Source organism: Rosa rugosa, chromosome 4, assembly GCF_958449725.1.
Source record: "Rosa rugosa chromosome 4, drRosRugo1.1, whole genome shotgun sequence".
In the NCBI taxonomy this organism is placed as follows: Eukaryota; Viridiplantae; Streptophyta; class Magnoliopsida; order Rosales; family Rosaceae; genus Rosa; species Rosa rugosa.
In genome coordinates this window covers 49,332,725-49,347,654 of record NC_084823.1, presented here as the reverse complement: position 1 = coordinate 49,347,654, position 14,930 = coordinate 49,332,725, and the positions used below count along the sequence as shown (strand labels likewise).

The 14,930-nt window shown below is 37.3% G+C and overlaps 2 protein-coding genes across 4 annotated transcripts; both read right to left on the bottom strand.

The window, feature by feature from the left end:
• Positions 1-1,520: 1,520 nt before the first annotated feature.
• On the bottom strand, positions 1,521-7,036 carry LOC133741767 (protein STICHEL-like 2). 3 transcript variants are annotated; one of them, XM_062169492.1, is made up of 8 exons: positions 6,757-7,036; positions 4,475-6,145; positions 4,150-4,363; positions 3,529-3,711; positions 3,210-3,398; positions 2,281-3,016; positions 2,132-2,189; positions 1,521-1,768 (listed from the first exon to the last, which is right to left on the bottom strand). In XM_062169492.1, the coding sequence occupies exons 2-8, from the start codon at positions 6,071-6,073 to the stop codon at positions 1,697-1,699; spliced, it is 3,051 nt and encodes a 1,016-aa protein (XP_062025476.1). In that variant the 5' UTR covers positions 6,074-6,145; positions 6,757-7,036; the 3' UTR covers positions 1,521-1,696. The 3 variants fall into 3 exon arrangements, with proteins under 3 accessions (XP_062025476.1, XP_062025475.1, XP_062025477.1); XM_062169491.1 differs by lacking the exon at positions 6,757-7,036 and adding an exon at positions 6,436-6,749; XM_062169493.1 differs by lacking the exon at positions 6,757-7,036 and adding an exon at positions 6,478-6,749.
• A 3,376-nt stretch (positions 7,037-10,412) lies between these two features.
• On the bottom strand, positions 10,413-13,601 carry LOC133744954 (uncharacterized). Its single transcript, XM_062172973.1, has 3 exons — positions 13,294-13,601; positions 11,724-12,879; positions 10,413-10,472 (listed from the first exon to the last, which is right to left on the bottom strand). Exons 1-3 carry the CDS (start codon positions 13,599-13,601, stop codon positions 10,413-10,415), a joined length of 1,524 nt encoding a protein of 507 aa, XP_062028957.1.
• Between the last annotated feature and the right edge of the window lie 1,329 nt (positions 13,602-14,930).

Here is a 14,930-nt window from a genome sequence, read left to right as displayed (position 1 = left end):
TGGTGGATTTACATGCAAGGATTTTATTGTGCTTTCTGTAACTGCATCATAGCAAACACTAATCATATTCCAAGAAACAAGAGAGGATAAAAGGTGAAAAGCAAGGATGAAATTTCCTAGGAAACGCTCACACCACATTTCAAATCCTGCAATGAAAGACGGAAGAAGCATAAATCCAAATTTAGGGTATACCAGTTACCTCCAAGAATAATGTAGAAAACACAGGACGTAAAATGATGATTTGAATCCAATATAACCCAAGCAACGATCATTGCAAAACAAAGGTTGGCATGAAGAAGAGCTGAAATTCTCAATACAAAATAGTATCTTAGCCCATTGATTCTCTGATTTGTGTTCTGTTTTCAAGTTCTTAAAAGATTTTGTACCGGGTTTATGCTTCTTAACAGTACATTTATTATTCTTAAAAGATTGGTATTGTTGTTTGGCTATCTTAACAGTACATTTATTTACCTCCAAGAACACTATTACCTCCAAGTATTTGAGATAGCCAAACAACAATACCAAGTGTAAATAAATGTAGTTTAATCAAGGGTTTGTTTTGCTTCTGAAAGAAATTAGTATGAGTTCAGTTATAGTGTTCATGAAAATCTAGTAGTTTTATTGTTTTGCAGTCATAAATCAGCCTGCAAAGCCAGAGGCACTGACCTCTGAGTTCAAAATTGTGAAAGATGGTAGGAAAGAAGAGATTGTGGCAGTTGCCAACCTTGCAAAACGTTGCTTAAATTTGAATGGAAGGAGACGCCCTACTATGAAAGAAGTAGCCATGGAGCTGGAGGGATTCAATTGTCAGTTAAAGGTTTGGGTCATGTTCAAGAAGAACTTGCAGAGGTTGGTTATGTTCCAACTCATGAAATAACAGAAGCTTGGGATACAAGATCTTATGAAGTTCAAGGTACAAGTCCATCATCCTATGTACAACCACTATTGTTTTCTAATACAATATAGGGAACAATCATATTGTAATAATCACGTTATATGTGTAAGCAGTTCATTTAATTTGCCAGCTACCTAGTCTTTGTTTGATGATGAAAATAGTTTCGAATCTTTTGTTTCCTGGTTTGGCTTGGTGAGCTAGCTTCCTACTAGAGTTTATTCACTGGAACTCATTATTGAAAAGGTTCTTTCGTATATTAGATACGTTATAACCTCTCCAGTCAAGGTGAAAACAATAAAAAAAGTTTGACAAGTGGTACATATTTCAAAGTGTTAATGTAGTAATTGATGTTCTGATGTTCCTATATATAATCTTCTCTCTAGACATCAATATGAAACAAAATTAATGCAGTAGTGGATCGCATGAAGACATACCAATGGAAAGCACAAGGAGCTTTGCATGAAATGGAGGAACATGTAAGATATCTATATAACCCTCAACTGCATGAAATGGAGGAACATGCAAGTTCTTGAACATGACCCAAACCTTTAACTGACAATTGAATTCCCTATAGATATCTTACATATATGCATGATTTACAAAATAAAAGAGATATGCAGTAGTGGATCGCATGAAGACAGTACTTATATTAATTTAACCCTTAATCTGGGTTCCCAAAATATATATCTATAACATCAATGACTGTTGCAATGTATCAGTAGACAAATGCTCCTGAGGTATGAATTCCTTTGAAGGTCCTATAGCATATAAGCTACTTTTTTCAGCAAAACTACTAAAAGCCTAAGCAGTTGCACATGGAAGAACCCACCCAACTAGTTTCGAATTTTGCTGTTGGTGCCTCAGCTGCCAATCCTGCAGCATTAACACGCAACTTGGTCAGAGCTTTATATTGATGTTGGATTCAAAAGCAATCTCCTTGCAGGCATTTACATAAACATTTAAGAAAAAGTAACTTCAAACGGTAGGCAGATCTTATGCCTTTAAATTAATATGTTAGGGAAGAAGAGTAGATTGCTCAAAATGAGAGTGAAATTTATGCCCCAAACCCTTGCAAGGAGCATCACATAACAGAACTAGGAGATTAGGGAGGCCACTTAATTTTTGGTTCTTCTCTCTTCATTTTCTTCTATCAACTTTTTCCGTACTTTTTCCTCTTCTCAATAGTCAATACTGTTTATAACTAAAAAGGACATACATATGTATTCATATAGCTACCTTTCCTGAGGGAAGCGTGGGGGTTTTCCAACAAAGCACACCTGAATTTTCCTTCAACCTGCAAACAAAATATTTTAAATTCCTAAAATATTTGCATCAAAATATACTGATCACCAACACAAGAAAGAAGATCAGGGAGGGACACTTACTCTTCTTTATAGTTGTCAGTGTTGTTACCATTGTCAGAGCCGCTGCAGAAAGCATATGAATCACTTCCCAAAAGACAAGCTTCAAAAGATGTCCTACTTGGGATTGCAAACTTGTTTTGTAGTTTAGTGCAACAGGTCACCTGATTAGCATCTGCCGAACACAACTTCTTTTGAATCCTCAGAGTTCTCGGGAAACACCTTGGTTGATGTTCAGGTTGATGAAAAGATAAAACCTGGCAGTCCTGGTTGCTTCCCTCTTCCTTTGAAGAATCAACCATTAATCCAGGTGCCTTTGGTGTATCATCTTCAAATGATCTGCGGGATGATGCCGCTCTTGTGCTCAGTATGTTTCCTTCACTATTTCTCAATGTACTTACAACCACCATTTTGTCACAGCAGTTATGTGGCAGTTGAGAAGCACAATCACAAGAACAAGGTAAAATAGGTCTATCACTTAATATAGGCTTTTCCGATGTGTACTCAGAGTAGTCTGAACCACTTCCGCGCTCACAGAAAGATGGTGACTTTTGTTGCATTCTGCGGGAACAGCTGAACAACCTGAAAGATGGCTTCTTCACGTTTGCATACTTTGACTCGGAAGCACGTACAAGATTGATCCTGATCTCCACATTACAACCGAATAGAGATTGAAGTGCACTTGCAATGATTTTCCATGACTTCTCAGCCTTGGATACATAATCAGGGTGGCAGAATTCCAATTCAGCTATAGCGAGACCTAAAATTAACCGCTACTCAGTAATACTCTCATGAGTCAAAGAAAACTCACTTGTAATGTTACATACATTCAAGATTATATGGATGATAACAGACTGCATGTCATGAAACATCATCTAACAATTGTAAAACAAACATATTGATGATATACATGACCTTGATTTCACCAAATTGCAACTACTAGGTGGAAGTACCTTGATTCACAAATAGAGACGACAATCTTCCTTGTTTCCTCAAAAAGTTCTTGAATGACCTGGATTGGCATAAATCTATAGCTCTCTTCCATATGGATTCCAACTGTTCATCAATGTCCTTCTGCATTCCCAACTTGTCTGATGTGTTAACATTGCATGAAGTAGGGTCAAGATTCTTGAAGCTCTGCCCTGTACATGATGTACACAAAAGAAAATATGTCAGATGAATGCAAATAGAAATAAACTTCAATGTGCAATTCATAGAAAACTAACTTAGGAAAAGAAAAATGATTTTCATATAATAGGATTACATTCTCACCTCTCTCTTGTGTATTTCTCAAACTCTTTGTATCACTAGCATCCAATGAGGATGATTCTGCAGAGCTTAGCTGCAATAGAGCTGCAGTAAGCCATGTTGTTTGATTCTTGGATACCCTTAATTGCTTCTCAGTTTCAGAGAATATTTTCAATGCATGACTCAGTTTCTGGAAGTCCATTTCAGCTGTGACAAGGAAAATTGAAACAACACCGTAGTAAAGAAAAGATGAGACAGAATAAGGAAGAGAAGATGAGACAAAGTAAGGAACTGCATATATTAGAGAAACAATAAGCATATGCGAAGAACTATAACAGGACAAGTATAACAAGTTTAAAGTAGAACTTTGTTCATCCAAGAAGAAAGTAAAGAAAATATGCACACTGAAGCAAAGAGAAGATGGAGTCGTAATGATAATTTATAGTTTATGATTTATCAAATAATTGTTCAAGTACTTGACAAATCATTGAAACCTAATTCTCCATTAACGTCAGTTTAGCAACAGTAAGTTATGACCGACATCTAACAAAATTTATGGTCTAAGACAGCATGCTTAAAGCACTTACATTTACTGAAATATATTATGGTGCAACCATATTATATATGATATCTTGAACTACTTACAGGTATGCCTACGAGAGAACCTTTTCTGGACTTCAGAACCACCTTCCTCACCAGCAAGGATGTCCATAATAAGATTTGCCAACTGCGATATAAGTTGCATGGGATCAATCCTTGATCTCATCAACTCCCTGGCCCTTATAACTGTATTAGAAGTGTCAGATGACAATGCCAGATCTAGCAAATCAAGCAATTCATCATCAGAAACAGCTCCAATCTGCAAAACAAAATAAACAATTAGATTTCTATAAAATCTGAGACAAATAGAGGTGGGTTATAGATGAAAAAAATAAAATAAAGAATCGATGATAAACTGCCAAGCACTCACAAGCTCGTATGCCAGACCCATTGTGATTCTTTTACCAAGCAAACTTAGCTGATCAAGCATCATCTCTGCATCCCTAAGTGAACCATTTGATTTGGCAGCAATGAAGTTCAAAGCAACCTGATCAAACTCAAGACCCTCTTCAACACAGATTTTTCCCAACTTGCTTGCAATATCACCATCCTTAATCTTTGGAAAGTGATATCTCTGGGACCGTGATACTGCATTCCGCGGCAGCTTATCCAGATCAGGAGTGATCATCACAAAGACAACATGTTGAGAAAGGTTATCGATGCTACTCAAAATAGTCACCCATGTTTCCCCACGCATCAAGTGGCACTCATCAATGATGAAAACCTTAAACCGTGAAGAAACTGGAGGCATAGCTGCATTCTTAATAAGAGACCTAACGCGGTCTCTCCGGTTGATTCTCACAGAATCTATTTCCTTGATATCTCTGCTGTTTCCAGAAAAGTACACATTACACTCGCAGCAGAGACCACACGGCCTATACTCCTCCAGTGAAAGACAATTAAGTGCTGCAGCAAAAATTCTTGAGGCTGATGTCTTTCCTGTGCCTTGTGGACCATGGAAAAGATAGAATGAGGTTATTCTTCCTCTAGAGATAGCACCCAAAAGAGACCTTGCAACAACATTTTGTCCCACCAAGTCGATGAAAGACTCTGGCCTGAATTTCTGACTCAGACTCCTGGGCTTTTCTAACTGTGAATTGGTTTCATTTCCTATGCGCTTCAAGCTTCTGTGGTCATAAAGTGAAATATCATCTACATTCTTGTATAACAAAGGATGGTCATCAGCATCAAAAGAAATGTTAGCTTCTCTGAATCTAGGGGTTCTTGACCAGCAGCAGCTTATTCCACCACCAGGATGATCATGATCTCCAATACCAACCTCTTCGTTTGCAAAAATGGGTGTACCATGGCTTGAAAGAGCATCACCTGCTGAAGGGCATGGACTGCCAGTTCGACTCCTACGATGACCAATTGCCCCAGACAAATCAACACGATTTTTACACTGTGATTTTCGTTTTGATGCAATCTGATCTACTCTTTCTAAACATGATGATCTGACAACTTCTTCATAATCCACATCCTCCAAAGGCTTGACGCATGTCATGGCCAATCCTTTATCCATATGACTGCTCTTATATCTCTGACTCAGTGATTTATTTCTAAAAACCTCTTCCTTATCTGACCCTGAAAGATCAAACTCATCACCCTGATTGCTCCTAGGACTCCCTGTGCTTCCAACCCACTCTGAATTCTCAGGCAGGATCAATCTAGACTTTTCTAAACCCAAGTTTAGTTCAAAATCATCTAAGCAATCCTCTCTTTGTCCATACAAATCCGAATTCTTTGGCCTCAAACAACTACGGTTGTCAGAACCACCTTCTTGGAAAGTATTCAAGAATAGCATAGAGATATCATTACCCGAATTCGTTTCCCAATTAACATTCTCAACCGGAGAAGAGAATTTGCTCATAGGATTAGTTGATGGATCCCTTAGAGACCTCACCCTCCGCAGAGCCACAAGAGCTTTAGAGATAGGTATATCAACAGAATGACGCCGCCCATCCATCATTTTTCTCCAACCAAATACCAGAACCTAGCCTTCAAGTTCAAATTTCACAACCCAAAGCTTTGCATTCCCGACCTGAAAGAGTCAAGCAGTACAAACACAGAGTAAACATCTCTGTCAAAAATTGATGAAGAATCAATCACAGCGGGGCATTAATTTTCTATAGAACCCAAAATCACATAATTCAAAAACTGAACAAGAAATCCAGTCACAAACTCAAAACTAGCTTCAGTCTCTAAGATTTACTAAAACCCCAAACATGGAACACTCTGGTTTCTCATCACAGCCATTTCTCCTCCACCATTTCAGCCAAAATAAAAATCAAAACTTTGAATATTTACATAAACCATACAACAATGCAGTACCTTTTTGCTACAGAACAACACCATAGAATTCATAAAACTCACCTTTCTTCCCACCTCTGGATAAGTAAAACCAAAAACCCAGAAAGCCATTCCCAATAATAAAAAAAAAAAAAAAAAAGAATCAAAATTTCAAAACCCACCAACCGAAGCAAAGCATAGGTCCTTTTAATACTCCCAAAAACACCAACACACACACCTCAACACCACACTGTTGAGAGTCAAAGACAGAATCTTGAATTCACAAAACCGCAAAAATTTAAAAAAAGTACCCAAAACGCAAACAAAACAAGTCGAAACGACAAAGCCCCAAAAAGTCCAAACCTTTGAAATTTGAAACTGGGGTAGCGGAGAAAGCGGATTAGAATTAAAAAAACCCTAACAACCCTAGAAGTCTAGAACCGCGGTGGCCTCGGTGGTCGCAGAGAAGAAGAGTAATAGACAGATAGAGGAGGAGAGGGGAGTGGCAGAGTTGTAAATATGGGGGGAATGCGAGGGGTGGTTGGAGAGAGGGCAATGCCATTGGTTGTGATTGACGTGGAGGGAGGAGAGAGGGCAGAGGTGAATGTGTCAGAAACTCAGAAATGGTTTTGTTCTTGTTGCAGAGTCTCTGAGCAGGTAGTAGAGTAGGACTGGCTGACTGAGAGTGTGTCTCGGAGGACGAGCTTTAGGGGTAGTTTGGTAACTTTGTTACTCTGGCGGGTTTCAGTTAATGTTGGCCCGGGAAAATTGCCGAATCGTATCTAATGCGGGGGGGGGTCTGTCCACGCGCATGGTAGACGCGTGTCCGTAACGTATGTTTGGTGAGAGCGAAATTGGCATCAAAACGATGGGAATTGGTGTTGATTGGGTTAATTTAGAACAAATTCTCACTCAACCAAAAAGACGGTGATGATGAAGAAACAAAAGAAATTTTTTTTCTCGATGTAATGTTTTTACCAAGGGTTGATTAGTAAGACGTTTTTTCATTTGTTTCTTGTGATCAGATTGGTGACGGAAGTTACTATTGACAAAACTACTTGAGTACGGTGATATTTTTGCTCCGGTAATACAAATTGAATGGAAAGTTTTACTCTCTTGTATTCTCATATTTTTCGACCTCATTATCTACGGCCGGTCATTTGGTTCGTATAAATAAGATCATGGTCAGTCAATATTTATAACATGACTTCTTTTTTCATTACACGTACATTAAATCACTTAAATAGATAGTATCATAAGTAATATCTATACTATTATTAAGAGAAGAGAGCTTGCTCTCCATAATTGATTTTTTTTACTAATTTACCCTTAATATATTAAAATACTTTGAATCAGAAAGAATTAATAGGGATAATAAAGTCAATTAATAAAATATAAAATAAAAACAAAAAAATATTAAATGTGGAGGGTGAAAACTCCCACTATTTTTAACTACCCAAAAAAAAAAAAAAAAAAAAAACAACTTTCCTACACACACGGTGTGTGTAGGCCAAGGCTAGTGTTTATTAAGTAACTAAACTTAAGGATAACAATCGATTTTAGTAGAATTTACTCATATAGTCAGAAATTTAGAATAAACTCCAGTCCACACATGCACCACCTGTTATAATAACTTGAGAAATTCACACCCCAGGAAAGAGGGAATTGAGGAATGGTACACAAAAATTAACAGAATAAATTATTTGACAACGTTCCCCCCAAGGGGATTCCATCTCACTAAATAGTCCAAACCGTAAACTATCGATCATCTGTTCTAAGTAAAAATCTAAGAGACAGATCAAAGCTGACTTATTTTTCACTTGGGAACTTGAATTCCATTGTCTTATTAAATAAGCAATTCCCCCAACCACATCTCATACGTTATGAACCTTGTGAATGAATAGTTGAATACTATGCAGAAGGCAAGAAGCTATATATACGAAGCAGTACGTTGTCGAAAGCACTTTTCAGTTTTCACGTTATAAGTGATGGAACCCTAGCTATGTGTGAAGTACTTGCCAAAAAGCACTTTTCACATAGGTAGAAGCATAGAAGCGGCATCAATGATAACATTTGCAGCTAGCAAGCTGCTAGAAGAAAACGACGAGTCAATGACACTTGATTACTTTGCAAAGCAAAGCATGCACTGGGCGGGTAAAAGTAGGAACCAGTCTCGACCATAACCATCGCATATATTTGTGTGCAACAGTCTCCGTCTCTAACTCTCTATGAATTTATGTTCGAGGCGAGAAGTGCAAATGTCGCACGCTATCTATCTGACATGACCAATTCCAGTTGAGACATAACTTGCAGGCCCGGCGATGGCGCGGACTCTACAGGTAATAGAGTATGCAGTAGCGGAGAGAGAAAGAGAGAGAGTTGGTTGGTCAATAGTTAGAGTTGGGAGCTGGTATTTATGAATCCATTTAATTTCGAACTACAAAACTGAGAAGAACTGTGTGATATACCATAGCACATTAACTTCTACTGCATATACCGTTGAACTAGCTGTGACCCTCTTCTAGGTTTTTTTTTTTTTGAGAATACTCTTCTAGGTTTATAAATACATAGTATGATAGGAAAACATAGTTGTCTATCGAATACGCTACCCATTAATAGATAATGGTCTATCGTTCTACTAAAATGTACATAAGAGTTTAAAGTTTTTCTTATAATATTAGAATATAATAATTGATATATTGTAGAAAAATTAAACATTCGATTTACATTTGTACCGGCAACAGAAAGAATAGTGTTAATAATCCTCCATTCCATGTTAATATCTGTTAATTCAGATCCCATTTTGCATCAAAGCCACTTACTGTCACTCTCTATAATCTTTAGAAGGCAATATACTCTAGAGATTAGATATCTAGTAGGTCCTTCATTAAAAAATAAATAAATTTAAAAAATAAAAATAAAGTTTTTTTTTTTTTTTTATCACAAAGAAAATGCATTAAACAACCAAAAGAAGTACAAGCAGTGCTAGCAAACAAAGAAAAAACAAAGGACCACCAAAACTCAGGTGGGTCAGAAACAGCATCCTTACAAAGTAACATAAATAAAAATAAAGTTACCTAGTAGGTCTTTAAATGGTTCGAACTCTCCAAAAGAAAAAATATGTTGGGGGTCGAATTAATCCAAACCTAAGAACAAATACCACACGGCGGTTTCACCACATCCTAGTTTAAAACTTTAAATGGTCTTCATCAATATTTCGAAAGTAAGAAGAAAAGGAAAAACTCCGCTTATTCATTTTCCCAAACTGAAATGCAAAAGGCTTGTCTGTTCCATAAAATGCAGTAACTGAATACAGTACACACGCATGAAGGTGATGAAAGGATGCAGAAAAATAAAAAATAGAAGCTTGGGGACAGCATGACAAGTTGCATACAAAAAGTACCTACAAAGCATCTATGCACATCAGTTGAGTCTGTTATACTTTACTAGCGCATGTGCTTTTTCTGCGAGTACTTTGGCAACAAGTACCTGTCAAATTTGGGCCCTAAAATGCATTGGTATATATTACAAGAAAACCTCTGCTCGTAACTCATGCATGTGTGACATTCCAAGTTGTGAAAAGTGAAAACGGAACTCATAAATCTCCTATATATAAATCCAATAATATTATATACCTAAACCAGGAGTTAGAATCAAAACCACCAAAATCAAAAACATGCACTTGTTCTTTGCCAAAAAAAAAAGAACATGCACTTGTTTGATCGATATATTGTGACTTTATACTTCATACTCCAAGCACACGCCTACACTTATATCTATATGAGATATTTGTCATCTCTAACATATATTAACTAATTTTGTGATATACACATTAATTAATCGAAAAAAAATAAAAAATAAAAAGAGAATAAGAGATTTGTTAGGAAAATGTCGTTTTAGCTAGAAAGAACATGTTGTTTGATCAACTGCAATAGGTTATGCTAAGATCTCATTTGTAATCATAAACAAACCACAGACTAGTAAGGAAAAACAAGTGAAAAGAATAAACAATCCCAAAATTACACCAAATGCTTCTCAGTTCTCACCATGCTCGCTCGGCCACCACCTCCATCCTCTATCTAGAAACAAAAACACTCCATGAAATCCTTATCATATGAATATTTTTCTTCTCAATTAGTTTCCTCCAATATGTCACATTGTATTAATCCAATAATAATAAAAACAAACAATAATTGGGTGTGCTTAAAAAAACTTAAATATTTGTAATCTTATGTAATTAGATCGATGCATCCAGATGAAAATTGAAGAAACCATTTGTCAATAATTGAACCAATGAACACTGATGTGGAACATTTAGCCAAAATAAAGTTTCATAAGCATATTTAACAATAAATTTGATGATACATGTTAATTGTGATATTTAGTTACAATATAATAATTCATAGCGAAAGTGTTCGAGAAAAATCCGTCAGTCTTTAAGATCTCATGAGTGCATGAATAATCATGAAAAAAAAACATCAAAAAGATATGAAATGAGAATTACCCTATAGGAATAATATGTTGAGTTATTCAGCTTTTTTCAAGTAGAAAGCACATGATATTCAGCTGGTTTCTTTCTTCACCCAAAGAAACACTATCACAACTACTAGTTCTACGTACTGCTTGCAACTGATGCATAATTGTATTACATCAATACATCTTAAATTGAGACAACGGAGCTCGTAAAGTTTCATATTCTAAAGTCTCCCAACAATATGTTAAACAGCGACAATCGTGGCCCGTGGCCCACCATTGTACCGATACTGTCCCAACTTAACCACCCGTTAGGTGTTGAGTTTTAATCACAAAAGGCCTCGGTACAATTGAGTGAGATCCACCCACTTATAAGTTATATTTTATTTGTCACTTTTCCAATGTGAGATCTTTCCTCTCCAACACGCCCCCTCACGTGCAACCTAACTCTAGGTTTGCACATGAAATTAATTAATCCAATTTCCACATTGGAAATTGGGACACAAGTCTCATTTCGGAGACTTGGTCGATACAATCCAAGGCCCACATTGGACACTTGGTAATTTCGATGGCAATACAGGGAACCCCAATTTGGGCTCATGATACGTGCCTACGTGGAGACGCAATTGGAGAAGGACCCGCTCTGATACCATGTTAAACAGCGACAATCGTGGCCTGTGGCCCACCATTGTACCGATACTGTCCCAACTTAACCACCCGTTAGGTGTTGAGTTTTAATCACAAAAGGCCTCGGTACAATTGGGTGAGATCCACCCACTTATAAGTTATATTTTATTTGTCACTTTTCCAATGTGAGATCTTTCCTCTCCAACATATTCGACATTAGAAAGTACTACATGGACATGTCCGGCATTTGAAGATCCATACCTAATCTTTAGGCTTTTGTATATCTCAAACAAGTAGTCCGGCCTAATCCCCGAGTACATACCCGGAGAAATCCTCGAGTCAACCCATATCGAACGCGCTCGTTTAACTGATATCTCCCCACTTTCTACTTCATACTCGGGAAACATCAACATCCTCAAGCACGCAAGTACATCTCTATCTCGTTGTCTTCTCTCAACGTTCATGAGCAAAAAGCTGTTAATATGATCTTCATATGATGATTTAAACACACCAATTCTCCAACTGAACTCATCGCAAATGGGATTGAAATTGTCCATCGGAAATGAAGTGTACTGCTCATCTTTAACTCCGATGAGGCTGTCATCCCCATAAGTGAAAACCGTGGCCAAAGAACCACTTGAACGCATGAATAAGTATTGAACACGAACATAGTTCGTGATGCTTCCGATAATGGTTGTAAAGCAACTACCGAATGGTATTCCTTGTGTTTTTAAGTACACGTCTCCGTTCGGGGTGACAATCTTTCTGTAGATGAACAACTCAACAATGAACCGCCAAATGTGAAAATCAACATGCGATGGAAATATCAACAACGTCTCAAGTAGCTCAAAGGCGAAACGGATCTCCCATTCTTGGACTGAAGCCTCAAAGTCGGTCCAATCTAACATGTAGACGTAGTCGTGGTCATGTAATTTGCTACTTACAGAGCCTGGAGGTGATAGCAAGGGCATATGACCAATGCAGTAGAATGAATCTTGAACATCATTAGTCTGCAAGAAATGGCGTATCAATGGGTCAGCAAACAGTCCTTCTAAAAGAGCATAATGAAATGCTTCTCCCCAAACGGGCTTGACCTTTCTCTTAACTTTCATTTGGCTTAGCTGAGCTCGAGAGAAAGCCATGTCAGGTGTAGAGTCTTCAAGAGCTCGTCGAGCATAATCTTGGTCACAGCTTAGAGTCTCAACGATCGTAAGTGCTTTGTTTCTTGCTAAAGAGAAGCTTTCTCCCTGACCTTTTAAGCCTCGGTAGCCATATCCGGCTGCCGAGGAACGCACCCATTGGACATTGTCGATGTCTCGGCCGGTGAGGAAGTGCTCGGACTTTACCCATTCTCGCAAACATAGTCCTACAATGAGCGGCGACAATCTTTACTGGATTGTGTACAACACTACAACATGAATAAGGACATATTGAATTGTCACTCTTAAACAAATAACCACTTATGATCTACATATAGTTTTTTGCATGGTAAAAACCTGGAAATCATATGAAACTGGCAAAGCTATATTATATATACAGTAAAATGGCGCATATAATTACTGAAAATTGGAAACTATAATGTGAAAATTGGATTTTTGTCACATAACACCTTTTCTTTACTAACCCTATATATATACACAGACACAAACACATATACATGCATGAGAATATATACGTACGTACGTATACAAACGTACTGTTTTATCCTCGTCTTTGTTTCAAGCAATGATGAACTAAAATTGCTATAACTTTTAGGTGGTGTTAAACTGGTAATTATCGTCGTGTAAAACAAACACTTACCTGCAATGATGAGTGACTTTTAGCCAAGCTTCATCTGTGGGGGGATTAAGCTTTGGTCGATCATACTTGAGCACTGCGTTGACGTGGGTATCCAAACTGTAGAAGAACCTGGGCCATGCATCCAGATTATGGCCGAGGCTAGAGACACATAAACATGTTACTACACGGTTGATGGCTGCTGCAGCATATTCATCCACAAAAATCTTTGTTTTTTCGTCGCCGATTGTCTGTTGCGACGATGGAACATGATGATCGTCTTCATGAAGCTTTATTAGTCCTTGTCGAAGATTCCGCCATCGGTGGTCCATTGACTCCGTCAGCTGTTACGTGCAGAGAAATCACTGTATATATGTTACTTGATAGGTAATGGTCGAATTTAAATTCCCAAGTGAAAGTAATTGCGTTTGACTGTATGAATGTCTCATTGGAAATTACATTAATTGTTCATCAACGATTGATTTCTGCTTAAAGTTCCAAAACTGATCAATTAATTGGTGCATGCATAAAATCAGTATTATTGTACCAAGAAAAAGTGGGAATTGTCCATATGCATGTGCATGGTATATAGTATTAATCAAAATTTATTTACTTACAATGTATTATCCATGTATTATGGTTTCTTTTCTCAATATTGTTGCACTTGCTAATAAAATAGAACCCAAACGAGTCCTCAAGATGTTCAAGGCTTATCGCATAATGGATGATTCAATTCTTCGATAATGTTTGTCGTATGTTACATCTCTCCAATGATGCATGGACCAATTAAACATCAGTCTCGATTACCAGGTACATTGCAAGAACTAAGAAGTTTCACCTCTTATGGAGCAATTTCTGGGCATGACCAACTCCAATTTAGACACGACACCATATATGTTGGTACGATGCAGAGTGCAAACTCTACTGAGTAGTTGCGGATAGCTAAGGATTTGTAAATGTGTGGGTATTTGTCGCTCTGAGCTTATACAACGAATACAAGGATTTACTATATTTTTTCAAATTCAAATTCAAGTTAGACGTTTATCTCTCAAACTCTTTGACCAAAATTTAATCAATGTAGTAAACCGTAGCGTCGCCAATAATGTATCAGTGTGCTAATCTTTTTTACTTTACGTTAAAAAAGTAAGTTCGAATCTTTTTTATTTATTTATTAAAGGGAGCAGAACTCCATTTATTAAAAGAGAGAACGTCAATACAATAGAGACGAGAGGATGAACGAAGAGAGAGTATTTAGTGCACCGACGTGTACCTACACCAACAAAAATAGATGGCTGAATAACATTAAGTGTGTGTGTGTCTTTATTATTAAAAAATAAAATTGTCTATAAATATCAACGGCTTAGATATTTTGAAATTGCTGGTTCACTTACACCGTCGGTGCATAAAAGAATTTTTCCTAAATGAAAAACGAAACCCCTCCACATAAAAACACAAAGCAACCTACAAACAAAACTTAGCGACATTGAATGAAACTCAGTGAAGACAGCAAAAATGAGGTAAACCAAGTTGATCCCGATGACAAAAGTCCACAAGGAAATGGGGGATTGAATCCCAATAAACCAAACCTGATGAAGTTTATAACCGACAATTGCCACAACATCCGCAACTTAATTTCCTTCTCGAAAAATATGAGAACAACG

Excerpts from the sequence above, each read along its gene's own strand:
- LOC133741767 (XM_062169492.1), bottom strand. The coding sequence starts at position 6,073 with ATGATGGATGGGCGGCGTCATTCTGTTGATATACCTATCTCTAAAGCT. Across the intron at positions 3,399-3,528 it reads GAGAAATACACAAGAGAGAG|GGCAGAGCTTCAAGAATCTT; the intron begins GTGAGAATGTAA and ends CATCATGTACAG. Across the intron at positions 3,017-3,209 it reads GTCTCTATTTGTGAATCAAG|GTCTCGCTATAGCTGAATTG; the intron begins GTACTTCCACCT and ends GGTTAATTTTAG.
- LOC133744954 (XM_062172973.1), bottom strand. The coding sequence starts at position 13,601 with ATGGACCACCGATGGCGGAATCTTCGACAAGGACTAATAAAGCTTCAT. Across the intron at positions 12,880-13,293 it reads AAAGTCACTCATCATTGCAG|ATTGTCGCCGCTCATTGTAG; the intron begins GTAAGTGTTTGT and ends AATCCAGTAAAG. Across the intron at positions 10,473-11,723 it reads CAAATGCCGGACATGTCCAT|ATAGAGGATGGAGGTGGTGG; the intron begins GTAGTACTTTCT and ends TTTTGTTTCTAG.